Source organism: Zingiber officinale, chromosome 4B (genome assembly GCF_018446385.1).
Source record: "Zingiber officinale cultivar Zhangliang chromosome 4B, Zo_v1.1, whole genome shotgun sequence".
In the NCBI taxonomy this organism is placed as follows: domain Eukaryota; kingdom Viridiplantae; phylum Streptophyta; class Magnoliopsida; order Zingiberales; family Zingiberaceae; genus Zingiber; species Zingiber officinale.
The window spans coordinates 85,119,379-85,147,188 of NC_055993.1; the positions used below are offsets into that span (position 1 = coordinate 85,119,379).

At 36.6% G+C, this 27,810-nt stretch overlaps 4 protein-coding genes across 7 annotated transcripts; 2 read left to right on the forward strand and 2 right to left on the reverse strand.

Annotated features, from left to right (window-relative positions):
* Nucleotides 1-956: 956 nt before the first annotated feature.
* LOC121975374 (serine/threonine-protein kinase SAPK2-like) lies at nt 957-3,681 on the reverse strand. 3 transcript variants are annotated; one of them, XM_042526984.1, is made up of 10 exons: nt 3,499-3,679; nt 3,295-3,419; nt 3,007-3,081; nt 2,652-2,753; nt 2,506-2,559; nt 2,328-2,420; nt 2,152-2,244; nt 1,950-2,054; nt 1,541-1,639; nt 957-1,463 (listed from the first exon to the last, which is right to left on the reverse strand). In XM_042526984.1, the coding sequence occupies exons 2-10, from the start codon at nt 3,412-3,414 to the stop codon at nt 1,173-1,175; spliced, it is 1,032 nt and encodes a 343-aa protein (XP_042382918.1). In that variant the 5' UTR covers nt 3,415-3,419; nt 3,499-3,679; the 3' UTR covers nt 957-1,172. The 3 variants fall into 3 exon arrangements, with proteins under 3 accessions (XP_042382918.1, XP_042382919.1, XP_042382920.1); XM_042526985.1 differs by lacking the exon at nt 3,007-3,081 and having other exon boundaries at nt 3,499-3,681; XM_042526986.1 differs by lacking the exons at nt 3,007-3,081; nt 3,499-3,679 and having other exon boundaries at nt 3,295-3,492.
* Nucleotides 3,682-9,110: 5,429 nt separating this feature from the next.
* On the reverse strand, nt 9,111-22,510 carry LOC121975375 (F-box protein At1g78280-like). Its single transcript, XM_042526987.1, has 16 exons — nt 22,225-22,510; nt 21,692-21,799; nt 21,497-21,549; nt 21,255-21,397; nt 19,905-20,102; nt 19,626-19,825; nt 17,443-17,542; nt 16,773-17,363; nt 16,500-16,622; nt 16,201-16,281; nt 15,811-16,115; nt 15,484-15,717; nt 14,093-14,177; nt 13,779-13,998; nt 12,634-12,814; nt 9,111-9,447 (listed from the first exon to the last, which is right to left on the reverse strand). The coding sequence occupies exons 1-16, from the start codon at nt 22,356-22,358 to the stop codon at nt 9,309-9,311; spliced, it is 2,895 nt and encodes a 964-aa protein (XP_042382921.1). The 5' UTR covers nt 22,359-22,510; the 3' UTR covers nt 9,111-9,308.
* A 66-nt stretch (nt 22,511-22,576) lies between these two features.
* LOC121975376 (polyadenylate-binding protein 3-like) lies at nt 22,577-26,126 on the forward strand. 2 transcript variants are annotated; one of them, XM_042526988.1, is made up of 6 exons: nt 22,577-22,837; nt 22,906-23,008; nt 23,329-23,399; nt 25,374-25,565; nt 25,656-25,783; nt 25,875-26,126. In XM_042526988.1, the coding sequence occupies exons 1-6, from the start codon at nt 22,736-22,738 to the stop codon at nt 25,918-25,920; spliced, it is 642 nt and encodes a 213-aa protein (XP_042382922.1). In that variant the 5' UTR covers nt 22,577-22,735; the 3' UTR covers nt 25,921-26,126. The 2 variants fall into 2 exon arrangements, with proteins under 2 accessions (XP_042382922.1, XP_042382924.1); XM_042526990.1 differs by lacking the exon at nt 22,577-22,837 and adding an exon at nt 24,306-24,830 and having other exon boundaries at nt 22,940-23,008.
* Nucleotides 26,127-26,568: 442 nt separating this feature from the next.
* On the forward strand, nt 26,569-27,642 carry LOC121977668 (copper-transporting ATPase PAA1, chloroplastic-like). Its single transcript, XM_042530124.1, has 3 exons — nt 26,569-27,003; nt 27,087-27,140; nt 27,317-27,642. The coding sequence occupies exons 1-3, from the start codon at nt 26,590-26,592 to the stop codon at nt 27,476-27,478; spliced, it is 630 nt and encodes a 209-aa protein (XP_042386058.1). The 5' UTR covers nt 26,569-26,589; the 3' UTR covers nt 27,479-27,642.
* Nucleotides 27,643-27,810: the final 168 nt, after the last annotated feature.

A 27,810-nucleotide genomic window follows, 5' to 3' on the forward strand; every position in this document is an offset into this window, starting at 1 on the left:
CCACCGTGTGAATATTGATCGGTTCAAGATTTAATCCATGTCAGTGAAAATAATAGCATCGAACATGGGAGTCATTTTACAAAAAGACTTATAGAGTGAGACGTTTTTGATTAAAAAAAAGCCACCTTGATGATTAAATAAAAAATCATTGATTTTACCTCTAAATTATACTTGAGCAGGCAAACAAGGAGTGAAGGTTGTCTATGCATTAGACATTTTCTTCCGTAGATCACTAAGACTACGTTTGGTTAGGCGTAATGTAATTAAGTATGTAATATAATCAAATTTATAATGTAATGTAATATAATCTTGATTACATTACTACATTTGATAATGAAATATATGTAATCTTTGATTACAAAGATGATTACATTCTTATGTTTGGTGTCTATTATTTTTATAAGAATTGTAATTCGTATTATTATAAAATGACAAAAATATCCTACGACTTCTACCGGCGGGCGCTACATCTCTGTCGGAGCTTGCGACCGACCGATGGCGACCGACGACCGCCGACCGTCGACGACCGCCGTCAATCGTCGACTGTCGGCCGTTGACCGCTGCCCGCCGATCGTCAACCGTCGACCGTCGCCGGTCGCCAAAGGACGATGGCAGTGGTGGTGGGCGAAGATGGGCGACGACAGACTAAGGATATATTTGACATTCAAAATTTTATTAAAATGTGACCTCGTAATATAATCAGATTACAATATGTTTGCTTTGTAATCAAGATTACAAAACTTCTCTGTAATCCAAATTACATTACATTACAAGTTAAAAATGAAACCAAACAAAATAATCAACCTTGTAATATAATCTAGATTACATTACAAGATAAATTACACCCTACCAAACATAGCCTAAACCATGAATTTTGATTGTCAAATATCAATTTAATTAGAATCTCCTGCCTGATATCAAAGTGCTGGCAATTATGTTCCATCAATAGAACGATATCAGCAACTTCATCCATGAAGTCTGTAAGATATTAAAAAGAGTTCATATACAGGGAAAGGGTAGCCATATTTTATGATCCATGCAAAACATCAATAGCAACAAACACCAAGCGCTACTTAACTCACCACAAGCCGTAGATACTCCGAAAAGGGAGGAAAAAAACAAGAAAAATTAAAGGCAAACCAGTTGTTGTTCTGTATCACACTCCCTCCCTCTCATAGAGCACATACAAAATCACCACTCGTTTCAATGTCATCAAGGTCCATGTCTCCGTCAATGTCATCAAGATCCAAACTGCCGTCTCCGATGAAGTGCCCGTGGCCAGGTTTAGTAGCCTCTCCGGGCTTTCTTGCTTCTTGAACTATAGCCATGACTTCTTCAATGCTTTGGGTTGTCTCCGCGAGTACATCAATGCTCGCGGGTCTGTTTTGATACCCGTCTGAGAGCTCTATCGGTAGGTTCTTCAGAAACCAGGGATGGGTTTTGATCTCTGGAACAGTGAACCTCTGCAGGCAACATTTGATTGGTCAGAAGGTATTGTTTTCCAATTTTTCAGAGTGATGGGGGGAATTTGTAATGGTACCTGTTCAGGATTGGCTACAAATATCTGAGATAAAAGATGTCGGCATTCCATTGAGATTCGAACATAATCTGGTATCGAGTATTGCACACTAAGTATCCGCTGCCAACATAAACGTTTTCTCTTCGTTAAAACACTACAGAATTCATCAACTGAGCAACAAACAAACAATGTTAGGCTTTCATATCAAAATCCAACAATGGAACTTGAGTAGCTTTGTAAATTTTCAACTGCTAGTGCATAGCTTAGTTAAAGTTCCAACAATTTAGTGTCCTTTCACGATATGCTAAAACTATATCACTGGATTCTATCAAACTCTAACAACAGAAACAAGTCAAAACAACATCAGTGTTCAATCCATGAACGTTCAAGATGAACAATGTAGTTTGTTACCAAAACATAAGTAACTCACCGCAAGTGTCTTTCTAAAGTTCTTTGGATCGTCCGGGTCCTCAAAGGGATAAGCTCCAACCAGCATTACATACAATGTTACTCCGCACGACCAAACATCAGCAATCTTATGGTTACACAACCAGACAACCCAGTAACAGATTGATAAGCCAAAAAGAAAAAAAAGAAAAAAAAAATCAATCAAACGAGGAAATGGAACTCACTTTCCCATCATATTCCTTTCTAGACAACACTTCAGGTGCTATGTAAGCTGGTGTTCCAACTGTGGACTTTGGTTGAGAATGTAAGACTGAAGACTGATAATAGAACATAGAGCAGACATTAATTGCTTATCATCACTGCAGATGCAACTAGATAACAATCCCAATATGTCAATTACCTTTGAATAACCGAAATCACATATTTTAAGCCGCGGTGCAGTGCTACCATCCAGGAGAGTGTTTTCTAGCTTGAGATCTCTATGGCAAATTTGCTGTAGTGAGAAAGAAATAGGCAGGAACATTTTTAAATTATAGGGAAAAACACTAAAAAAAAGGATAGTTACAAAGTTATTATACCATGCAGTGGCAATAGCTGACCCCTGATATTAATTGCTGAAAGAAGAATCTTGCCTGTTTGTGATGAGATGAAGGAACAGAATAGTTAGATCCTGGCCTGAATCAGTAAAGCATTTGGTTTAAATGAAGATGGCATTAATTTATACCTCGTCTTCACTAAATCTTCCAGCATTGCATATCCTCTCAAAAAGCTCTCCCCCAGCAGCATATTCCATGACTATGGCTAGATGTGTTGGAGTTAACAAGACCTGAAGTTAAATTCTGGTTTAATATCACAAAGAGATCATATTTCATTGAAACAAATACTGTGATCATAAACATTAGGGGAGTCGATGGTCTCAATGATCTGCCTAGTTAACAAGCATATTGAATTTGTATGCAACACAAATGGCAACTATGAACTGAACTAGACTTTGCTCCTTTTGCAAACAAAGAAAAATGACAAAAACAAACAGAGGAGTATGTCGATGAACTGAGGATAATAAACGAAACATAAGCTACCTCCTTAAATCTAACTATATTCGGGTGCTTCAATGATCTGTGGTTCATGATTTCCCTCTGAACATGCTCATCAATCTGCAAAATGAAAAAAAAAAAAAAAGACGATACTCTAAAAAGGAACTGGAGATGGAAAGCAGAAACCATCAAACACGAGTGATCGAGGTCATCCAAATGCGACAAAGAACAAACCTTTATCCCCGAAAGAGGGAGGAGAATGTTTGACCAATCTAGATAAACAGCACAGGGATGTCAAAATTGGATTTTTAAGCAAAGGAAGAAAGGTGTGACCTTTTGCCCTCTCTCGATGAGCTTGATGGCGAAGAGCTCCTTGGTCCGCACATCCCGAACCAGCTTGGCGACGCCAAAATTACCCGAGCCAATGTCTCTCAGCACCTCGTACTTTTCCATCCCGACTGAGAGAAGAAATCAAGAATCAGACATGCTCAGAGCAGCACCAAACAACAGCGTTTTCTCAGGTCTCCCCTCTCTTACGCTGGGAGAGAAAGGAACGGAGAGGAGAAGGCTCGAGGCGAAGAGTGGGAGCGAGAGAGAGAGCGGAGAACGTCGCGATGATCTATCCAGCTCAGTAAACGTCAACTCGGCAAGTGCGCTTTTCGGGTTGCAGCGGACCGAGGCGCTCGAAGCGGAGCTCGTGGAAAAATTATACGTAGAAGCTAAGGAACTGGAATAGATGTTTGCTAACCTGCGCTGTCCTGCTGTGTGTCGTCAAGGGCAGTGGAGTAGGATAACGAAGCTTCTCCGCGAGCTAACACACACGATGGACTTACGTATTGCGGCTGCAAGGCCGCCGCGTGTCCGCGGCAGGACCAGTCGCCTGCATCACACCCGCCACTTCTACCCGCGAGCCTACTCGCTGTTATCGCGGTATGCAATGGGTCCCGCGCTGCGAGCCAACCTGAGTCCCGGTAATTCCTTGAGTTGAGTCGACGTCATTTTGTCGGATTTGGCAAAGCGGCGTCGGGCCCACAGAAGCCATTATATTCCGTTTGCAGTACGCATACGATCACACGTGGCGCACTGCTAACTCCGATGGAACAACTTCTTTTACGACACCGAAGCTACTCAAAATTGTACCTTCTTCTTATTGGGCCGATCCTTATTTTTTCGCGGGTCGACCATGTTCAAATTCCCGTGCGATCATTCCAGGAAAGTGGTTCTGACGTCACGGATGACGTCTGGCTCGATCGCATCCGTAGTCGATGCTTCCCAGTTCTCAATATTGCAACGTACGACTCAGCAATTATGAGTCTCCGTATCATCGAACGGTCATGATATTACATCTTTAAAATTTAATCTATTCCGTATCATCAATAAAAAAATATGAGTTATCGTTTCGGATGAATTAACGCATCACATATTTTCATCATAAAGTCTGATTCAAATTTTAATAAAATTAAGATAAATACTTCTTTTATGTATTAGTCATTATTTTAAATATTAATAATCATCCGTAATTTACCTCTTCCATATTGATCTTGAGATAAATTGACAGAAATATTAAGGATAAATATATTCATCTTTTATCACTAATAAAGGGATATGAGCTACGAAATTATTGGGACAGAGGATGTGAACCCGTGGGAAGGCACCTAAAGCAGTATTAATAATTGATTAAATAAATTATAAAATTTCCCTGTAGTCCACGCAGCTACGTAAAAGATCGATTACGATCGATCTAGCCCTATTGAAATTGTTGACTGGCCGATAAATCGAGATTTAGTATCCAATAATTATACATTTATTTAAAAAGAATTTCTATAAATATATTATAATTAAAAATTAAATCATAAATATCTTGATGACCATTTAACACCAATTCGTTGTATATCATCCATCATTTCTAAGGACATAACTAATTTGATTACGACATGATAAATTTATAGAATTAAATAAAAATCAAATTTCAATAAAGATTGAAAAATTATCATGATTAATTTTGATTTTAATTGATTCTCTCTTTACTATCGATTTTATGACCTTTTATTTTATTATTCTTTTTTTTTTTTTTTGTTTCTTTTTAACATAAACATACCGAGGCTACCGCACAGCTGTAAATAGTACAATATGTGTATTGTTTTTATTTAAAATTCGTACAAAATAAGTCATTTCAATGTGGCACTGCCACGAGGCAATGTGTAAGCTCATCAATTATCCCCATGCTGCTCTTTCCGCCTGACCCATTCTTCACGGTCGCCCATTCCGTGTAGGTGGCTCTAACTTTTTTTTATATAAAAAAAAAGGTAAAATCAAAAGGGCGCAATCTTTGAAAAAATCTAAATAAAAAACAAACGACAACCTTGATTGTTGACGTCATTAAAATATCCTCCAACTTTCTATTTTATTTTTTATAAAAAGCTTCATCACTTTATAAAAGGGTTAATAATTTTAAAACCTCTTATATTTTATAGCAGATTGTATTTTACTCCTCTTTATTTAAAAAATTATATTTAACTCCCTTTGATCTAAGTAAAAAAGGAAAAAAAAAATAAATGATCAAAATAATCCTAACCTAAATCAAACTTTTAGAAGAAAATGAAAAATAAAAATAAAAGTAATTTGGTAAGATCGTTGAAAGTTTAACATTAACTGAACCTGATTTATATATAGGTCCAAAATTTCACTTGTTCCTAGAAAAAATATCCTCACAAAATTCACAAATACACCAGCATAAATAACAGAAAAATAAAAACTCTGAGAGGGGTAATCAATCAAAAACTCATTCCACCAAATAAAAAAGAGCTAGAATTTTAAATTGATGAATCAAAATTAAATAATGATAGAATAAAGTTTATCATTAAAAATCAAAATAAAGACCCTTTGATTTTTTATAAATCATCAAAAGGTCTTCATTTTGATTTTTAATGATGAACTTTATTCTATCTTTATTTAATTTTGATTTATCAATTTAGAATTCTAGCTCTTTTTTATTTGGTTGGTGAAATGCGTTTTTAACTGATTACCCTCTCAGAGTTGTTATTTTTCTATTATTTATGTTAGTGCATGTGTAAATTTTGTGAGGATATTTTTTCTAGGAACAAGTGAGATTTTGGGCCTATATATAAATCAGGTTGGGTTAAGGTTAAGTTTTCAACGATCTTACAAGATTATTTTTATTTTCCATTTTTTCTATAAATCTGATTTAGGTTAGGGTTATTTTGGTCATTTATTTTTTTCTTCTCTTTTTTACTTATATCAAAGGGGGGTTAAGTATAATTTTTTAAATAGAGGGGGGCAAAATATAATCTACTATAAAATAAAGGGGGTTTAAAGTTATTAACTCCTTTATAAAATGACTCAATTATTCTTCATTACACTATTTTATATTATTATCTCTCTTCTAATTTTATATGAATGCACAATATAAAGAGCTTTATAGAATCATAGCTTAATATGAAAAAAATAAGATTAAAATAGTTTTAAAAAATTTTAAATAATATTTTTTTAAGTATAAAATCACTTATCTTATAATTAACTATACATCTTTAAATGTGTTTCAATTTAATATATTATAAAAATTATGATCTCTCTAATATTAGAATTTAACATTCACATTATAACAGCTATGAAATCATATTTGTTACAATTACGAGATGCGAGTACGAAATCGTAATTATTACACAATGGTAACAACTACTATTTTGTAACGGTTACAATGTGAATATTAAATCCTAAACTTTCAAAGATTATAACATGTTTGACTTGATTTGAATCATGGAATGCATAATATATTAAATCGAAACTTGTTTATAGATCTACAACTAATTATTAGTTAAAATCTACAACAATCCGATTTCAATTAAAAAAATATCATTTTAATCATTTTCAAGGCCTCTGAACAATTTTAGTTTTATTTTTTTTATGTTATAATTACTACGAAATCATAGTTATTATAATTATATGACAACTCAATTATAATAACTATAAAATCTTAACTATAATAGCTATCGTTTCACGGTTGCTATAATGTGCATCAAGCTCAAGATTTAGATAGGAAATATATGAGAAAGACAATAATGAAAACAGTATACTAAAAAGTAATTATATTTTTTACAAGGAGCATAGGGCAATCTTTTGATAAACAAAATCAAAGTTTTACATTTTTGACGATTTTAAAAAAATCACTATATTCGAATATAGTATTTTACATTATTATCTCATGCTATAAACATTAAATACTGAATTAAGTCTATATTATAATAGTTATAATTTTATAACTATTACAGTAGATATATAATGTAAGAATCTTATGGTAATTTTTGATATGATCAATTAAGTAAAGTTAGATTCTATTATGTTTTAATATTTTGCGTCTAAATGTACAGGAACTTAGGAGCACAGAAAATCGAGTGAAAGACACAGCTAGCGAGGACAACACAGGAGAGAGTCGAAGGGCTTGGTGCGTCCGAGGGATGAGATGCTACGGAAGAGTACGCTGGTGAACAAGAAGGAAGTGTGTGGCGATTCCGAGGGACAAGAAGCCGGAGTGAAAGGTTGCTCGAGAAGGTCGGAAAATGAATTCGGGTGAACCCTAGTGAGCGGAGTCAGAGCGGAAAACTCGGATGAAAAGTCAACTAGATGTTGACTTTGGTCCAGGTGTTCGGATCACTTGGGCGCCCCTCGGGCACCTTGCCCAGCGAGGGAGTATCGACACTGTCTGGGTGCCCGGAACTCTTCAGGTGCTCGGACTAGAAAGTTTATTGAAACTTAATGTGTCACGATCTGTTGTGACTTGGATAAAATTTTATCCACGTCTAAGCGCCTAGAACCCTTCCAGATACCCCGATCAAGGCTATAAATACAACTTTGATCCCAAAAGTTAAATATAACACTTATAAACGATTCCATTTGAGTTTAGTTTTGTAATTGTGAGCTTTAACTACTATAAGAGGCTATTCCGCCCAAAGGAGATTTTTAGTGAGCTTTCAACATTTTGGATTAGCAATCCGTTGATTGTAAACCAAGTAAATCTCGGTGCCTCTTTTTCTCTTTAATTAGTTTTTTAATTCTTTTTATGTAAGTGTTAGTTTTAATCAAGTTATAAAGATCGAGACGGGTGTTTATTTTTTGTACAGGGTAATTCACTTCCTCTTATCGACTTCCAAAGGACTAATAGTTATAATAATTATAATTTTATAGCTGCTATATATTATAATAGTTATAATGTAATAATTACAACCGTAGTTATAATAACAATATTTCATAATTGGTATGTAGTTATAATAATTACAATTTATAATTTCTATAAAATAAATATTATTAAATAATATAAGTCTATATTACCGTAGTTATAAAATTATAACTATTAAATGGAATATATCAGCCGATTCATAATTTAAAGTGTACATTATTATTATTATTATTATTATTATTATTATTATTATTATTATTATTATTATTATTATTTTAACTAAATGCGATGGAGTGAAATGTCGTTTTTATAGGAAAATTTTTTTTGAAGAAGACACCCTTACGCTGTTTTTTATTTTTCTTTTAGATTAGCGATATCACGTTTCATTTTGACTTGTCATAGTGGTAAAAATATAAATATGCTCACTCCTATCATCCCTATTAATTCATCCCAAAGTCAACACAAAGGAGATAAATTATGAACAACTACTAGCTTTTAAAATAATGATTGCCCTTATGCTATTTTTTATTTTTCTTTGAGATTAGTGATATCACGTTCCATTTTGACTCGTCATACTTGGTGGTAAAAACGTGAGTACGCTCACTCCTATCACCCCCATTAATTCATCCCAAGATCAACACAGAGGTGGTAAATCACGGACAACTACTAATTTTTGAAATAATGATTAGCACATTAGGGAGGCATTTACTTCGACCTTACCGAGATTCGAACTCCAGACTTTATGATAATAACACATCATACATTAATCACTAGACCGTCCCTAGAGGACCAATGACTTATCGTACTTGAATTGACTTAACTATGCGCTCTGGTTTCACTAGTGGTAAGACAATTTTAGTCATGGCTGTCTATGTATTTTTTTAAAAAAAAAATGATCCATATATGAAATATATCTATCTGGAAACAAAATAAATACAATACATAAATGTTCATATCAAAGATAATTGTGAATTTTCTTTTGGTAAATTATGCTCCTCACAATGCCTAACAATCAAATAAGAGATTTCACAAAAAGAATAATATACAAACCATGATCTAATACTGGTAGCGCAGGCAAAGTATCGATTCCTGTGGTTAGTTAGAATCTATCATAAGTGTTAATTCAGTGGTATAATTGGCAGCAATTCTTGTTTCAACGAGGGCATTGGTAGTTGTTTAGTTCACCCCAAACGGTCTCTTCCACTTCCTCCCATGTCTCCGCAGTCCTCAATTCTTTCCACATACTGAAAATGGCTCCTAGAACATTCTCATCATGTAAAATGCAATAGCACCTGAAAATAAAAGGCAAAACCATAATAACTGATGACACAATGATTAGACCGAATAACTTAATGGATTCTTGGTTGAAACTTGAAAGGAACAAGAACATGGATCAGAAATCATTAATACCATATAGAGTTTGATTATTGTTAACTTGATCATTTAAATAGCTAATATTGAAGTGTATGAATAGCTTGGTATCACGAACTGACTTAGATTATCTAATTCACTAATCTGATTATGCAACTAGCTGATTCCATTTTTTCAAAGAGAAAAAAAGAAGGATTAACTAGTTTGAACTTTATGTATTAGTTCAACTATGTTTAACCAACATGGTGAGATGTACTCGAATCGATCACAAGTAATTATCACAGAGAATGGAAAGCGGGTTTCATCTGCAATCTATGCTAATCAGGTGAAGTTAAATAAAACAAGACAGTCAGAATTATGTAGGCCGATGAAAAGAAAGTGATCTTGGCTTGAGGGACTTGAAGGCATGGAACCTTGCATTGTTGGCAAAGGTTCTATGGCGTATAATGGACAAGCAAGACCCACTATGGTTACGATGGGTACACCACACATATTCAGAGCAAGTGGAGACATGAGAGTTGCAAATTAAGCGTGCGGACTCCCCCACTCATTAAGAATGTGCTACACATTAGAGATAGTATTCTGATAGCTGCAAGCAGCCCAGAGAGACTACAGGACAAACCCTAGTTGTTTGGTTTAGTCAGAGAAAGGGGGGTGTTTCGAGGGCCTATATTTTAGAAAAGCTAGACCTAGGAAACCATGGGTAAAGATAATTTGGTAGAAATACATTCAACCAAGCCACACTTTCACACTATGACTATTAGCGCATGGGAGGCTCCCTACACGAACTAGACAAGAGTATTTGGAGGATAGGTGATGTACTTTTTGCCAGAAGGAGGAGGAGATACTTGACCATATGTCCTTTCGATGTGGGACGATCAACCAACTTTGGGGGAGGATCAGAGCATGGCTACAAATGCGACTTGAGATGGGTACATACTGGTGCATGCTGCAGACATTCAGGCTCCAGTGTCGGGGGATTTCCACACTGATGAGGGCATGCCACCTAGCCATGTCAGCACTGGTGCATCATGTTCGAAGGGAAAAGAACAACAGTCTATTTGAGGGGATGCATTTCAATGGGAAGTTTTCAAGAAGATACAAATCCATATTAACAGGACGCTTGACGTATACTCAGATCAGGCACTTAGGCAAGGTTGACATATTTTGCGGACATGCAGTTTTTTTGTTATTGCCCCATTACAAACTCATCATACTTTTACACATTCATACCTCCGCTTGGGAGCTTGAACTCTACTACACATATAAGTTAACTAGGATTGTGAGGGCATACATTTTTGGTCGGGCCATGAATGAGAGGTACATTTTGGCAGCAGTCATATAGACAACGAGCATGCATCTTAGAGTTGATAGAGAACATGTATATAGTTAGGCCTCAGTTTCAACCCCTAGACGATTTTGGGAGATTGCATCCTGCATACGCATGGAGCTTTGTCGTGTTCAAGTGGTCTACTAGACCTCGGTCACCTACTCGGCTGGCGTGTGGATAAGCATGAGTAGTTGCCCTAGGTTGGAGTAGACATTTTTGTTACCTCACATAGGGGTCTGGAGGGCATATATTGTTTGTTACACATTGTATGGAACTAGGGACATTATTGAGGGCTAGCGTCGTGTCAAGTCCAAGTAACTGCCATGGTAAAAAAAAAAACCTTGTTTAGTACCTAATTTGGAGGATTATGAGACATGGATTCATATAAAGTAGTAGACCACCAGCTAACACTTCGATGAGGTGGACAACAATACGACCTGTGAGAGATACCCCAGATACATGCAGACTCTTTATACACATGGATTTAGACACATGCAGACATCTTGAGGAGAGGACTGATTTGGATGCAGTGTTCTTCCGGGGGTATCTCGTCAGTATGGATGGAGCTTCATTAGCTTTAGGTGGAGCACATTTTTGGGAGTTGTGCAAACATCGAAGTGAGATTGTGTACATCTTGGGTTGGTGAGTGAGAGCATATGTGAGTATGTACATCTCGAGCCGGTGAGAAGTGGAAGCTTCCACCGTGTTCGAGAGAGAGTGCATTGTGGGATTGTCTTATGGGTGAGAGCATATACACTATTGGTGAGAATGTATAGGTGAATAGATCCACCTTGGACGATCTATCTAGTCCGCAACAAACGGCTAACGGTAAAGACATTCCAAATCTGTTTATGGTTGGAGTTTTGCCAAAAAGCCTAAGAGGGTGAATATCCACCAAAGATCTATTTAGTCCATAGCAAATGACTCACGGTAAAGACACACCAAATCCGTTAATAGCTGATCACTTGCTAAAAGTGACTAGGGGATGGTGACACGTACAAGTTGGATGATGAGGCTCTAGATGATGTTGTAAGCAGATGAAGACTAGGATTGAGGCTGACAACGGGCTATTAGCATATCCACATATTTTTAGTTACACTGCACTGGAGATTAGAGGAGCCGAGCCCCTAGAGGATGGAGATTGACAGAGATGATGGTGGGCTACATGCAGATAGAGGCACCTACAGGAGGCGAATGTTTTGATAGTGACGATAGCTTTGGGTTGATACTTGATCTCCCATGTCCCAAATGACAGATGAGTAGTTGACCGAAGGATGATACATAGAGAGAGTGATGGCACCTGTGAGCACATGTACGTCATACCTTAGTTCCCTTTTCAGATCTGACATTTGTAAGACATGACACGAGAGGCGATCCTTGGTTGTTATTGTATGGTTGTGTAGTTTTTGATGATATAGATTTACCTTTTCATAAAAAAAAAAATCAAACAAAAGATGTAAGATACTGAAAAATTATTCAACCGGCTGTAGTGAAGCAGTTTGATGACTGATTAAGTTTACATTCCTGAGTGTGATACTGATATTGAATCTAGATGACTTATATTTAAGTGACTGACAATGGCAACTGACTATTTTCCATCCTAAACCAACTCATTGAAACTTGGTGGTTTCAGTTAGACCCAATTCTATTTGAAGCATTTTCTGAATTTAATTGCTGCCCTCTTGTTGATGAACAATATAAACAGTTGTGACAATGAGACCAAAATGTAAAAAATACGAGTAGAGAAACATAGTCTACAAGTTTCATGCTTACATACATGGTACGATACGATGTTCTTTTATATCTCTCCAGATTCTCAGATACCGTGCAAGGGAGCCAACCATTCATTGACGCCTTTGATAGGGGAAGTCCATAACTTTCCAGAAATTGTTTAAACAAAACTAGTTCTCCTCTGAAAACATCGAGGTATATTGGAATCAAGTCGTATAAAGGATCACCTGAACAACAAATAGCACAATATCAGTTTTCTACTGATTTCAAAAACACACCCAAAAAACTGTTTCTCATAGGAAGAATAAAATGTACACTAGTAAATAGTTATACAATTCATGGTCAGAAATGAACCTAAATTTCAATGATCTTAATTTACTACTTGCGTTTATGCTCACTCATGTATGTATATACTGCTGTCTGTTCAACCAATTGATTATGCCGAAGTCAAATATCTGCATTTTATTGTGTTCCATAATGTTTGCATTAAAGAAAAATATGAAATAATATATTGATAATGCTAAAGTCACAGGAAGCTTGCCACGCCTTTTGAGGAAGAGTGTTAGTACAAAGCAGGATAGATTACAATAAGAGGAATAATTATATTTACACCTAAGATATTCTGAACCAGAAAGCATCCTGAAAATATGGACTATAAAATGCATCAAATATAAGTTAAAAAAATAGATATAGAGCTCCAGCAAAAAGAAAACTAAAAAACAAGCCAGTTGAAAAGAAACACATAAGAGGTCAATGGTGGTATTAAAAAAATGGCATGTTTATTATTTAAGTTTTCATAAATTGTCATACATCACATAAATTTGCTACATTTGCATCCACGTGTAATTATGTTTACGAGCAGAGAATGCTCTTTCACATGCAGATAACACCCCAGATATCCTTTCTCGCCAACAAATATGATAAAGATACTGAAACTTATTTTCTTCCACTTGACCAGAGTGAAAAAGTTTCACAGATTTTAAACACTACTGACAATCACTTATACATGAATGTCTCTAATTTATTATGATATAACTTCCTTAATATACTAATTTTTAAATATTTCCCAATACCTCTATTTTCAATGTTAATCCAAGAGTCAAATATCAACTTTCTAATGCTCAAAAGGATTGGTAACAAACTTGAAAAATAACATTGTTTTTGGTGCAACTGATACGAGCAGTTACCTACCTATTGACAGATCACTGAAATCAATAATGTGAGTGGCCTGCAACTTCGATATATTTTGCTCTGCATCAAGAGCAATTAATTCCCCATTAGCCGTTGAAGGTGAACATGAAGGATGCCCAAAACTAGGAATAGGCTGACAGTATTCCATGAGAATGTTATCATCCATTATATCTGAGTGTATCCAAGTAGGAGTACTGACTGTATATAGGCCATTATCGTCCTGCTTTAACCAACAAGATATTCTAGTTAAAAATGAATACTAGTAAACAGATATTCTAAAGAAACATTGGAAAATATGAGAATCCAAGTATCACCTTTATGAAATCAAGCAACATTCTGAGGTCAGTGGGAAGGTATGCATCAGCCTTCTCTATCAGATGCCTTGGAATAGGATCACCCCTGTGAAAATTATATAACAATCACAAAATTGATCTTGACACTAATTTTCTATATTAGTCTATTAACTTGGACATTATGTAAAAGGTGTAATAGCTAGAATAGTCTAGTGGAGGAAACGAACAACAAATTGAGTGACTGGATTAAGGATGTCTAGTCAACTTTAGGATATGGAATGTGAAAATAACTGAAAAATTCACTAAACATTCCATTAGAGCAAAGGGAAGAAGATGATTTCTATTAGGTAAAGAAGACTTCTAAAATATCTAAAACATCCCTAAGGAATTAAGACACTTTATACTGGATAAACCACTTGTTCAGATCCTCTGGCCTGCAATCCCTAGTCGCTTCCGCAATTTGCACGTGGGATCGCGGCCAGAATCCAGCCAAAATTGGTTGCAACCTCCCCTGGGTTCACCTTCCCACTTAGGTTGTAGTTTGGGTCGAGGTAGGCGGTCGGAGGCCGCTAATGGTGGGTGGACTATATGGCATCGAGCAGGGGGTGGCCCGCCCACCGTCGCTTGCCTTGACCCAAACTACAATCTGGGTGGGAAGGTGAACCCCCAAGGGAGATTGCAGCCAATTTTGGCAAGATTTTGATCGTCATCCGACGTGCAAATTGCGAAAAGGACCAGAAGCGGACCAGAGATTGCGGACCAGAGGATCTGAACCTAATAAACCACATCTTCTCCCTTGGTATTTGTCAGTATTTTCATTTGCCCCTTCCAACTTCAAATTGGCCACATCAATCCCATAATTCCATGTGGAAAATTAATGCGGACACAAAAATATATAAATGTAATAAAAATATCCTTATTTTCATTCTTCATTTTCCTTTTTTCAGTAACATCTTATGAATTGTATTTATTAATATTTACCGGATTGTTTATATATGTTACCATCCTTACAACGATTGGAGCCACTATCATGAAATTGGTAGTACAATCAAGAATGAACTATGATCTTTATAGGCACTAGCTAAGATGCACAGCTAAGATGGGGAAATCCCAACATCTGCAGTAGTAGTACAATCAAGAATGAATTGTCTTTATAAGCACCATCTAAGATGTATGACTAAGATGGGGAAATCTCAATGTCTGCAGGAGTTCATGCTGGCATCTCAATGGAAAGCATTTCTAAGCATTTTGATAATTATGCTAACTGATCCATGCGATTTGGTCTTCATGTAGCAGTACGAAATAACATAATTCTACATGCATCTAAACTTTCAAATGGTAAAATGAATCACAAGGATAAACCTAACCTAATAGGCATTGCCATTCACACTGTTTTAACATCAAGCACTCACCACACACTTAAACGTTTTCGAACATCCCTTCTTCTTCTATTCAGAGTCATGATAATTAGCTCCCAGGCTACAGGAATATTAATCTCACTATGAACCGCCTGTAAAGAATCATTTTTGATCGATAATCTGTAGTTTTCGCAGAACTCAGGTAAGGGTAAGCTGTGAAGGTTTCGTAGTTGATTTCCCAAAAATGAAGCCAGATGTAAAGCATCATTCATAGAGAGTCCTTCCCGTCTGCAAAAGAGAGAAATCATATTCAGGTGATTGTGCAGGCAAGTAAATAGAGTGATCAACTATTGAAAATAAGTACTGAGAAATTCAACTCACAAATTAGCAAAAATGTCCCCTTTGCATCGTTTTGTCACTATGTAAGGCCATATATTTCTGGGCTCACTGGTTACTTGATCAGTAAGTTCAGTTTTTATCTTGCTCCATATACCAAATGGAAAAGAATTTGTCATGCAATCTCCAATAAGTTTGCAATTAGCAATCACATTTGGTATTTCTTTTCCATCCCATGGATATATTCTGAGGAAGCCATTTTCATTGGCAAGAATACCACTTGCTAAAACATCAGGAATATGATCTTTCAATGGTGAAGTAGTACTTCGAAGAAAATGGTAGAACTCAAGCTGGAAAAACACATAAAACATCAGGTGAGGAAATCCTACTACATAGTTAAAAAGAAATGCAGATGGCAATCATAGCAAGTGATACCTCAGTGCCAAGACCATGGATAGAAGAATCAAGGTTCCCTTCTACGTAGATTTTTATTACAAAGTCTGAAACAAGAAAAACCTACAGAAGCAGATGGAACAGTCTGTTAAATGCAGAACCTGCTAGAACAATAAATTAACAAAGAAATGAAAAAGTGACTTAGCTATGGCCAAAGTGTAACATAATAACACATCTTCAAGACAAAGCCAATTCCAAGCAACAGATAAAAACAAACGACTCCTTTAATGTTTGTTAAGTTAGCACATGCTTCTAAAGAGAATACAGAAGAAGCCACTTACAGGATTGCTACCCGTGCCGACAGGAAATTTCTCATCATCCAAAGGAGGAGGCAAATTATGGCATGCACAAACTTCAACCAAACATGCGTACCACTTATCAATATTTAAAGCTAGTTGTGCTCCCTATAAGCAACCAGAATTAAAAACACAAGAATTATAACTCAAATCTAATTGATAAAAACATCTTCCTTTATTTACAAAAAAGTAAAATGTCATTTTCTTGAATGTGTAAATTGTTAAACTTCAGTACCAAAATTACATAACAACTAGTACCTTCCATATCAATTCTCTTATATCTTGTTTTGAGATCCAGAGCTTACGCAACCATTCCTGCATCTCCCTTTGTCCAATAGAGTTGTCAGGACTCCAAGCAGAATTGTAGTGATCCCTATTTTCCTCCAAAAACTTAGATAAGAAGCTTATGTCATAAGAAAATTTTTCCATCTGCATCATGCTAAGAGGCTGTGCATGCACATTTCCAGCATGCCATTGAGCATTAGGCTGAAATGGTTTGGTCAAAATATCAGAACCTTTCAACCTTTTCGCTTTTCTTAATAAGTCTGAGTCATCCAATAGCTTCATTTTAGAAAATTCATGATCTCTAGCATCTCCAGGAATACTTTCTCCAACAGCCAGCAATCCAGCACGACATACACCCTTATGACAATGACCAGGAGTCATGTCCAGACATACAAACTCAAAATTTGATTTATTCACAAAGTTCTGTGTGACAGCAATAGTTGTCTCTAAATTTAGCACACAATGCCACCAACCACTTGGCACAAAGATTGTCTCGCCCGGCAATTGAGTGCACTCTATAGGCTTATCATGGTCAGAAAGCTGAGGATAGATGTCCAGCCACCACTACAAAATGCGAAATGTACTTTATAAAAAAAATTATGCCTATTGTATATTGGTTTAATATTTCAATTATTATGCTTACCTGTAAGGATGATGGGCTCTCTATGTTAACATCACCATCTTCTTCATTCACATGTACAGTCACACCTGCAGGTACTCTTCCAGGTGGATACAATGCCCATCTAAAGAGAAAGTTGCATTAGCCAATATCAGTTCAACTGGAGGACAAAAAAAGAAATTCACAGCTGCAGTGGCATAAAAATGGTGATGTTAAGTATGGCTATCACTTATCCTGATCTACTTCATAAAAAAGAACAGCTAATTTTCAAGAATGCCTCAATAGTTGAGTTTCATAACAAATATCAACCAAAATCAACAATTGTGTAAGTATGTACATCAATATTTAACAATTATAATATTCATAGTCATTTATTAACTTGTCATCCAAAATGCTCAATAATATGTATAAGTTATATGCTCGTGATTCAATTTGACCCAAATAACACATAAAAAGGGCAACCCGACGTACGAAGCTCCCGCTAAGGCGGGTCCCGGGGAAGGGTCTACTGTATGCAGCCTTACCTACTTTTGCAAAAGGGTCACAAAGCAACAATTTTACCATTGCTCCAAGGCATAACAAATATCAATCAAAATCAACAATTGTGATAATTATGTACATCAATATTTAACAATTATAATATTCATAGTCATTTATTAACTTGTCATCCAAAATGCTCAATAATACGTATAAGTTATATGCTCGTGATTCAATTTGACCCAAATAACACATAGGACTACAAATTAACAATTAAAATGACTTAAAATTTGTGCAACTAATCCATAAGGTATTCTCAATAGTAAATAGGAAGACCTGTGACATCCGATTGTGAAATAAAGCTACTTGGACATGCCACGTCTACAAGCTGATAACTATTTTGGATAAATAAATTGATGATCGTGGATTTGGAAAGCTTCTGTCTAGACTATATATGTCGTCGCCTAGGCAAATTTGGAAGGGGATCACATAGAGGTGATATATTGTATATGTGGGCCACTTTTGAATCGATTTAGACTAATTAAATGACTTAAAAGGCTTACCTACCCTAGTTGTAAACTTACAACTTGTTAGTGTTAACTCAAACATTTGCAAGTGATCAACACTTTAGGAATTCACTATATGCAAGTTACTTAAATGCATATCCTATATTTAATATTGTTGACCAATATTATTTGTTATATTTCATGTGTTTCATGGTAAGCTTGGCATATATATATTTTTCTAAGTGAAATATAAATTGTGTTGATTAATATACATTATCGGATTACTATTTTGGATAAAGAAGTTGATGACTATAGTTTTAAAAAGCTTTTGCCTATACTAGGTATGCAGCAGCCAAGGCAAATTTGGAGGGGAATCACATAGAGGCCATAAGCACTATATACGAGCCACCTTTGAATCGATTTAGACTAATTAAATGACTTAAAATCCTAAATTACCTATTTCTAAACTTGTAAATTGTGAGTGTTAAATCAAACACTTCTTTTGTAAGTGATGAATACTTTAGAAATAGTTATATGCATGTTACTTAAATGTGTATCCTATATTCAATATTGTTGATTAATATTCCACGTGTGTTGCATGGTAAGATTGACATATATATATTCCCAAGTGAAGTATAAATTAAGTGCGTTGATTAATATCCTTTATTGTATATATGTTAGTTTTTTTATCAATATAAATATTTTAAAATATTTTTTAATGTTGATTGCATATTGCCCTCACTGCATAAGCACTATGCACAATACAGTAGGTCGATCACATACTGCTTGCATACACTTTTTGTACCTAGCTATAAGTGCAACAATTTTAGTAATCGATTTATATAAATGTTATAGTTCTTGATATTGCCTATATTTGTTAAACACCTTTCAGCAATATGTAACAAATAACTAAACAAATAAGCATGGGAGAGGTACCATAGAGAACAAACCCCAAATAGATATATGCTTTCTTTACTGGAGGTGGAGCAGTGGTATACTTAAAAACAATTCAAAAGAAGTTTCAGTTAACACTCATTTGAATTTGCAACTGCATGCAATTTTTTCCTTCTATGCTCTCCTAAAAAGTATAACTGAAAAGGAAAATCTCCATATGTGACTATTTGTTTGATATAATGAATTGATTCTTGAGGCAGCATAAAGTTGAATGATCAGTTAATCAGGCATTAAGCTAGATTACTATAATACAGCCAAGAATAAAGTGACCTCTTCCTCCCAACAAGAAGTGTGTTCCAAGCACTGGTCAAAGCTGGATCAACATGCCAAGATGCACCAGACCTTTGTGGTCCAATAATTAGCCATCTAAAAGGAGGCCGTTTTTCTAAGTCTAAGACTTCAAAAAAATCTTCACGGAACAAATATGGAACACTATAATCATCCAAGAGAGGTGAAGCAGATTCTCCGAACTGACAAAGAAATATTCAAATGTTACTAGCAATTCGACTCGACATAATTTACAAACTTTCCAATGGAATATTAGATAACCTTATCATCAAAAATGTAGAGAGGATCCTCATCGTGCTGGCCTTCCATGTAAGAGACATAATCCCTAAGCTTCATTTTGATCTTCTGAGAGCTCCTTTGAGATATCCTAAATGTAATGTCCCCATAATCTAAAGATAGCTGCTTAATAGTCCATTTGGTTCTTGCCGGCCAAGTATTAGCTAATTCTGTAAGTAAAACCTGAAAAGATAGTATGAATAGCCGAATAGGTAAGTTCATTATTAATGTAGAATGTATTCAAACATCCAAACTTGTTCAAGATTAGTCCACTCTTTCATGAGACGAGAAGTACTCCTAATATTAGACACAAGGCTTTAATAATATGGATAATTGTTAAATCTAGAATGAGTTTTTGATATTTCAATGAATCTAGAATGACCTTTCAATTTTAATTAATCTACTTGTATTTTTTATTTTATAATAAATTTAGAATATTATCCAACATAATATTTTTGAATTTTTTCCAGCAATTAACTTATTACTGGATGATTATTTTGATCATTAGCGTTAAAAAATATTTTTTAATCAACTAATTAATGTATTTTTTTATTGTTTAAAATTTCATGAAAATATTATGTAATGCGTTGTAAAAAAAATTTACATTATGTGTCAAACTAACAAGATGCAAGATTTGTCACAAAATTGAAAGTATATGCATAGATATATTAAATTGAAAGTTCATGCTAGATTTATTACTACATCAAAAATTCGGACTTGATTTAGCAATTAACACTTAACAATATGTACCAACGATTTAGCATTATCCACTAACAATTTATACCAATTAGACAGCAGCGAAATGATGTTAAATTTTTTTGCACATGATTCAACCAACTTTAGTAACTGAAAAAAATAGAATAGCTGTTTCTACATTCTACAGAAATGTTACTAGTAGAACATGATTAAAAGAAACAGGACAATAATTATGAGAATTAAGCTGAAAATTTTCAATGTGAGCCACAAGTTCTAAAATTGAGAAAGCCTAGTGCAAGAAGATTAGCATGGTCCATGTGCAAGAATCACACTTATAAATCAAGAAATGGTCCAAAATTTTTGCCCCCGGGCAATGGTGCAGCAGCAGAGCACCTTCTCAGTTTCCCAGACATCTAAGGATCGAGTCTCAATTTTGGCGAATTACTATCTCTTAATGGGTGGTTGACCTAAGAACGCTGGCTGATGGGTTGTCTGCTGCAAGTGCTTCCCGAATTACCATGGTGGCTAGTAGGAAACCTCTGCGGGGCTGGCCGGCCACCCTAGGATTAGTCAGCATAAGCTAGATAGCTGGTGCCAACTAAAAAAAACAAAGAAGAGAAAGCCTAGTGCAAAACTTACCGGCTTTTTACAATCATATTCAGAATGAAACTCCTCCATAGTAACACTCTTATGTCTTTCCATATCTCCACTGTCCAATGTAAATGCATCCAGAGTCGTAAAGCACCTATACCACCTCTTGTATAAAAACCAAGAGTTGAATCCTAAAAAAAAGAAATGTAACTCGATATTTAGTCAGGATGAGTATTTCTCTGATAAGAGTGCTCAGATACAATAAGAGATATAGTAGAAATATCTATTACCATCAAACTGCAGAGGTTTCTCACAAACTTCAACTTTGGTGCACAGATTTTTTCTGAAGAATTAGCAATGATGAGAACAAATCAGGTCAGTGGTGCTTAGGCAGCAAACAGAGATACTGACTTTCTTCATTCCCAGAATTTTTCAAACTAAGGAAAGAACGAAATGTTACAGTTGAGAAAACCAAACGACTTAACCTGTGTAGTGTCGTTTTCTTCCAAGTGTCTTTGAATTCAAGCTGACCTCCGTCTCTGAGACACTGACTCATCCACAGTGGCTCCTCATTGCAGAGTATGTACATTACACTAAATAAGGTTCGAGGGCAAGTCATTTCAGCAAGTTGCTAAAAATGGAAAACAAAGAGAAGACAATGAACTCAATCGATAACTTAGATTCACATTAAGACACACGATTAAGCAAGGCAATCCCAGCCAATCCTCCGATTCAATGGTGTATATTTTGTAAGGTCACAAACTGACATTGCTGAATCATGGGAAACCACACACACGCACACAAAGATACATCGATAACACAGTGAAAGAAGCAAGCTTATCATGAGATTGAAACCCTTCTACAATCCTTGTCATTCTAACAATTCTATCTCACAAATTTAGAGTAATCAAGCATCCAAAAAGAAGAAAAACGAGTCGGAAATTTTCCATTTTGACTATCAATCAGAATCGGCAAATAGAGAAAGCAACCCGAATGGAATGTGGGGAATAACGACGACCTGCTGACGCAAGACAAGCGAGCGAGATCGCGAGGCGTGAGGAGATCGAGGACGTCGCATATAATCTCATCTGGGAGGACGCGTAGGTCGCCGAGGGCGTCGGGGCGCCGATCCCTAATCGCCGGCGGCTCCATGGGCGGATCGCGTGGGGTTGAGGGAAGAGAGAGGGGAAGCAGCGACGACGGTTCAATGGTAGTGGATCGGAGGGAATGGAATAATATATAGGCGCGTTGGCTCGACGCGAATGCTACGCGCACTACGCGGAAACAAAGCAAGAAGAAGAAAACCCACAACGCGAAGGAAGCAGGATTTTTTGTTTCCTACTAAAAGGTCACAAATTTACTGAGGGCGGCCTTTCGGATGGCTTCTGCCGATCCGCACCGGGGGTAGTTCAGTAATTTGAGAGATTGAATTGGGTAAAACTCCGTGGACCAGCAGCCTCCTGCCTACCGTACACTTGAATCTCATTCCGAATAGATCTACAGAAGAGAGGAAGGGGGGCGCGGCGGTGATGGAGGAGGAAGAGCACGAGGTCTACGGAGGAGAGATCCCCGACGTGGCTGATATGGACGCCGACGTAGATATGTCTAATCCTGGGGACACTGACATCAAGGTACTCCTTTCTCTTCTCTGGTCATCGTCTCCTCGATTTCTTATCCCCTTTTGCGGATCCCGTTTCAGGAGTTGGACGAAATGAAGAAGCGGCTCAAGGAGATGGAGGAGGAGGCCGCTGCTCTGCGGGAGATGCAGACCAAGGTCGAGAAGGAGATGGGAGCCTCCCAAGGTCTTTCTTCTATTTTCTTCTCCAACTTCAATCTGGAAAATCTAGAGATCTCGTTCGATTCATTTTCCTGCTTACCAAAAATTTTAATGCTAGAGGAGTTTTTGTAGATAAAGATCTGTTGATTTCCCGGAGAGTTTCTAAATTTCTGTTGCTACCAAAGCAATTGATACCGAACTATAATATACACAATGGGATGGCCGTGCATTTGCATGATCTTAGAAAATGCTCATTTTTTCGAGTAGATTATTGATTTTTCCTAACCTCATCTCATTCAGATGCATAAACATAATAGTCTTTTCCTCCATCTCTTTCATTTGTAGACTCTGAAGGTGCAGCTACAAGTCAAGCAAGTAAAGAGGAGGTTGATGCTCGGTCTATATACGTTGGCAATGTAAGCTCCAAAGTTCCTTTGTCATGTCCAAAGACTTTCTAATTCAAACATAATGGTTATTATGTGCTAGCCTAGACAATACAATTCTCACATAATGGTTATTATTCTCTAGCCTAGATAATAGAATTTGTGTTTTTAGCCTTTTGATACATCAGTTGAATACAATCCTCACATAATGGCTATGGCCAGAGAATTTTTAGTCTCGCATAATGGTTATTATGTGCTAGCCTAGATAATGCTGTGATTTTAGCCTTTTGGTATATCAGTTGTATATATGTACTTATCTTTTTTGTTAAAGTAACTTATATTGTGGATGAATTTGTGACTCAGCACTACTAGTTCATTTGTTTGATATGCCTTGATGAAAGTTGGTAATATGTACTCGTGATGACAATAGTAACTATCCTTGAGAATGGTAAATTTGTCTGGGATTGGTTCTTCATCCATATTATGATCCCTTCAATATAAAGCATTGGGAAGTTCCAGCAGTTTAGATTGTAGCAAACTGTGCTAGTCATCCCACATAGCTGAGTTATTTAACACAATCTTTTTCCAAAGTTATAAAATTATACGTCGCCATTCATTCACGTGGGATATTAAAGCTCTCTACTTTCTTATAGGGTATTCATATTTCTCCATCCTCCATAGAGCTAGATGCTCAAACATCTTTAACACATTTTAAAAGCAGCTGCTTTCTAACTCCTACAGTTTTATTATTATAAATGTTTTTGTAATCTTACCTTACAGTATCAATTTCTTCTTCTGAATTTGTAAGAAGGTTGCTTTAAATGTGCTAGAATTACTAACACCGTTTGTTTTTTCGTTTTAATCATCAATAAATTTATTGTGATGATCTTTTGGCAAATTCAGTTAATACTTTAACTGTACATTTAACAATGGTTGCAGGTACCAATATTCTGTTTATGAGTTATCTGATATCCTATTTTTTGTGGTGCCTGAACCTCTTATGTAGATAGCCTTGTAGTGGGAAAAAAAACAGAAAGATTGTATATCATGATTGATTGAAAAAAGAGTATAAAATGAAAAAAAAAAAAAAAAAGAAATAAAAGAAGGCAAAATATTGAAGGAGTAAAAGAAAAGAAAATTATAGGTTTGCAGAGTACAGTGAACTGAAAATGAAAAAAAGAAAGGTTGGAAAAGAAAAAGGATAGTAGTAGCTACTGATGTCGATTTCGAAGCTAGGAAAGACATAGTGGCCTTTTGGTATTTTGGCAAGATGAATGCTGATTCAATAGGCTATGGGCTAGATAGCTAACAGCCTGATGTTAACATAAAAGCTAAGCAGGTGGAAGTTTGAAGACACCTATTTTGTCAGCTTACCTAATTCCATTATGGCGCATATGCAACTTTAGATGTTGGAGCCAACTTATTCTTGGAGTTTCTCAAAGCATCTTATTGCATCGCGATATGGTGAGAGGTCCTTGATCTCTTGCGCATGGCCTTTTAAACTTCTTTGTTGCTTTGGTCTACAAACTATATACACCTGTATGCAAGAAAACATCTCATTATGTGCCATATTTCCAGAGTACGGTTATATCTTAGCAAACAAAAGTACTATAAATTGTTTCTTTCTCGTGGTCGCCTCCATTTTGTGGATAGGTTAAAATTCTCTACATGGATCTTTAATTCCACATGCATATGAAAAGTTTGTTCTGCAGTGATTAGAATGTCTAGAAAAAGATTAAAGAAAAAAAAAAGTGTTTGATGCTAAAATATAAGAGAAAATTAGTTAAGTAAGATGATATCAACACAAAGATGATTGGTATACAAGTTCCATCAATGATGCGGTAAATGAAGATAAAAGAACACAATAAAACTATTGTCCTGCAAAAGTTCCCTTCTAAGTTTGAGGTTCTCTTGAAATATCTAGGAAGAATTATTGCGATAACAAAACTTTCCAGAATTTCATTCCTGTTAATCCACTCATCTGAAAGCCTCCATTTAAATTTGCAGGTGGACTATGGCTGCACGCCTGAAGAAGTGCAGCAGCATTTCCAGTCATGCGGCACAGTCAACAGGGTTACCATCCTGACGGACAAATTTGGCCAGCCAAAGGGTTTTGCCTATGTCGAATTTCTGGAGACCGAGGCTGTTCAAGAAGCTCTGCAGTTGAACGAATCGGAGCTGCATGGCCGTCAAATTAAAGTAAAGCCAATGATCACACTTGTCGACGATGTTGCACTCAAATGCAATTTAATGTAATGGCTGTTTTCCCTTTGTTCAAACGATGTGCAGGTAGCCGCCAAGCGGACTAACGTCCCAGGCCTGAAGCAGTTCCATCCACGACGGTTCAACCCCTACATGGGATATCCCACGAGGAGGCCTTACATGCCACCTTATTTCCCTCCACCTTATGCTTATGGGTAAGTCCATTTTTCTTCCTCTCTGTGTTGCATTGTTATTGTGCAAGTAGACGAGATGATATTCAATTTTTCTCCTTGATCTTCCTTCCAGGAAGGTGCCCAGGTTCAGAAGGCCAATGCGGTACCGGCCCTTCTGATTGTGGATGTGCATCGAAAAGCCACTGCCGTGCATTTGCTGTTGGTTCATCCTTTTCTTACTGAGTGGCACATACTGAGTTTTATTGTGGCGATTTAAAGTTTCAAGTACCATTTGCTGTTTGCCTAAACCTCGCAATTGTGACTTAATTGGATCCATAATGACCATAATTATGCCTCAAGTTAATCATCATCCATTGTTTGTGTACTACTCGAATCAAGTTGATGTTTCAATTTTTAACCGAAATGGTTGTGTAGTGTTAGTGGTAAATTGAAGAAGGAAGAAAAAAAAGATAACTACATAATTTAGGTCAATATTTGTTTTTCATTTGAAATGCTAGGTATTGAGGGTGTTGATACGAAATGATACTCATGATATATAATGAAAAGGGCAGTTCAGTATTAAGTTTTGATAATTTATTGGACATGGTACGAGATTTTTTAAAAGTTTTTTGAAATTGAACTTCGTAGATGTTTTGGGAGTTTACATTTATTTCTACATGACAAAACCCATAACGGTACGTTATAATTAGCATCGAGGCGTCGTATTTGTATAACGGGCGCTCCAAACTCATCGTAGCGGATTTGACCAATTGTGTCGTTTTTGTCTCCCTGGTTCAAATATACACGCCAACCTTCCGACGTAACAAACCTCGAGGCCTCCTCGTCCAATGGCGACGGCGTCCGCGTTATCTTCTCTTCTACCCAAACTCCCGTCGTCTTTCCAGAGTTTCGGCTTCCTACTTCGTTTCCCCGTCTGTTCCAGCTCCCACATAGCTCGTTGCTTCCTAAGCTCTCACGGCAGGGACCGCTACCTCACAGCTACCTCCCTGGGTTTACTTCCAGCCAACGGAATCTACCTATCGGCATATCCATCAGATACTCCGCGGTGCAGGCTTGCTTCGGTTTTCGCGTCCTTGTCTGGTGGCGGTGGCGTGGATGGCGTTGATGGAGGCGGCGGCGGAGGAGGAGGAGGAGGAGGCGACGGCGGGTCGAGCTCGGGGGAAACCGAGGCGAAACCCGTAGCCGGAGATTCGGAGGACTCCACTGCGTTCGGTTCCGATGCGATTGTCCTGCATGTCGGAGTAATTCACCTCCTTCCTCTTTGCTTTATCTCGGTATTTTGAAAAAGGGGGGAATTTTTAGGGTTTGTGATGGTTTCTGGCAGGGCATGAGCTGCGGTGGTTGTGCTGCAAGCGTTAAACGCATCTTGGAGAGCCTAGTAAGCCATCATACAATTCTTCGCTTGAAATGATCAGATGTGCTCAATTTCGTCAAAATTTGCGTCTTTTTGAAGAAAAAATCTTCGATCTTTTAATTTCCTTGCTATGTAACCAAAATATTCTACGACTTGTGTGAGAAATTGGGGCCTCTTATCAAATTTCATATCTAATGCAGCCTCAGGTATATTCTGCCATAGTTAACCTTGAAAAAGAGACGGCATTTGTTTGGGCTGTACCTGAAGTCAAGGTTTCGGAGGATTGGCAGCAAGATCTTGGACAGCAACTTGCAAAGCACTTGACTACTTGTGGATTTGAATCCAACATTCAAGGTAACTAACAATCATGTATTCCTCCATAGAAAAAATAAGAAAAGAAAAAGGATTTGGAGTTCATACTTCTTGGGCTTTGGACTCTGTAGCGGACTATAATAAAAACATATGAAAAGGCAAGACATGGACTGAACAATGGACATAGTTTAATATAGAGCTCATTCTTGTTTTACCAATTAGGATACTTATATCTAATGGAGGTAATAGACATTTGGAGGTTGCCGTGCTGTTGTAGAACAAAGCTCGTTCAATTTTCCAACTTGTTTTCCTTTCTCTAGTATTTATATTTAAACTAATGAGTTGTGTCGTGAAATTAAAAAAAAATAATAGAAAAAAGATT

Bases quoted from the DNA above. Each gene is read 5' to 3' on its own strand.
- LOC121975374 (XM_042526984.1), bottom strand. From the start codon at position 3,414: ATGGAAAAGTACGAGGTGCTGAGAGACATTGGCTCGGGTAATTTTGGC. The intron at 2,245-2,327 runs GTAATTGACATA...TTCTATTATCAG, and splicing joins GTGATTTCGGTTATTCAAAG to TCTTCAGTCTTACATTCTCA. The intron at 1,464-1,540 runs GTACCATTACAA...TGTTGCCTGCAG, and splicing joins TTGTAGCCAATCCTGAACAG to AGGTTCACTGTTCCAGAGAT.
- LOC121975375 (XM_042526987.1), bottom strand. From the start codon at position 22,358: ATGGAGCCGCCGGCGATTAGGGATCGGCGCCCCGACGCCCTCGGCGAC. The intron at 21,550-21,691 runs GTTAAGTCGTTT...CTAATTCTTCAG, and splicing joins AAGAAAACGACACTACACAG to AAAAAATCTGTGCACCAAAG. The intron at 19,826-19,904 runs GTTATCTAATAT...TTTCTTTGTCAG, and splicing joins TCTACATTTTTGATGATAAG to TTCGGAGAATCTGCTTCACC.
- LOC121975376 (XM_042526988.1), top strand. From the start codon at position 22,736: ATGGAGGAGGAAGAGCACGAGGTCTACGGAGGAGAGATCCCCGACGTG. The intron at 23,009-23,328 runs GTCTTTCTTCTA...TTTCATTTGTAG, and splicing joins GGAGATGGGAGCCTCCCAAG to ACTCTGAAGGTGCAGCTACA. The intron at 23,400-25,373 runs GTAAGCTCCAAA...TTAAATTTGCAG, and splicing joins GGTCTATATACGTTGGCAAT to GTGGACTATGGCTGCACGCC.
- LOC121977668 (XM_042530124.1), top strand. From the start codon at position 26,590: ATGGCGACGGCGTCCGCGTTATCTTCTCTTCTACCCAAACTCCCGTCG. The intron at 27,004-27,086 runs GTAATTCACCTC...GGTTTCTGGCAG, and splicing joins CGATTGTCCTGCATGTCGGA to GGCATGAGCTGCGGTGGTTG. The intron at 27,141-27,316 runs GTAAGCCATCAT...TATCTAATGCAG, and splicing joins AACGCATCTTGGAGAGCCTA to CCTCAGGTATATTCTGCCAT.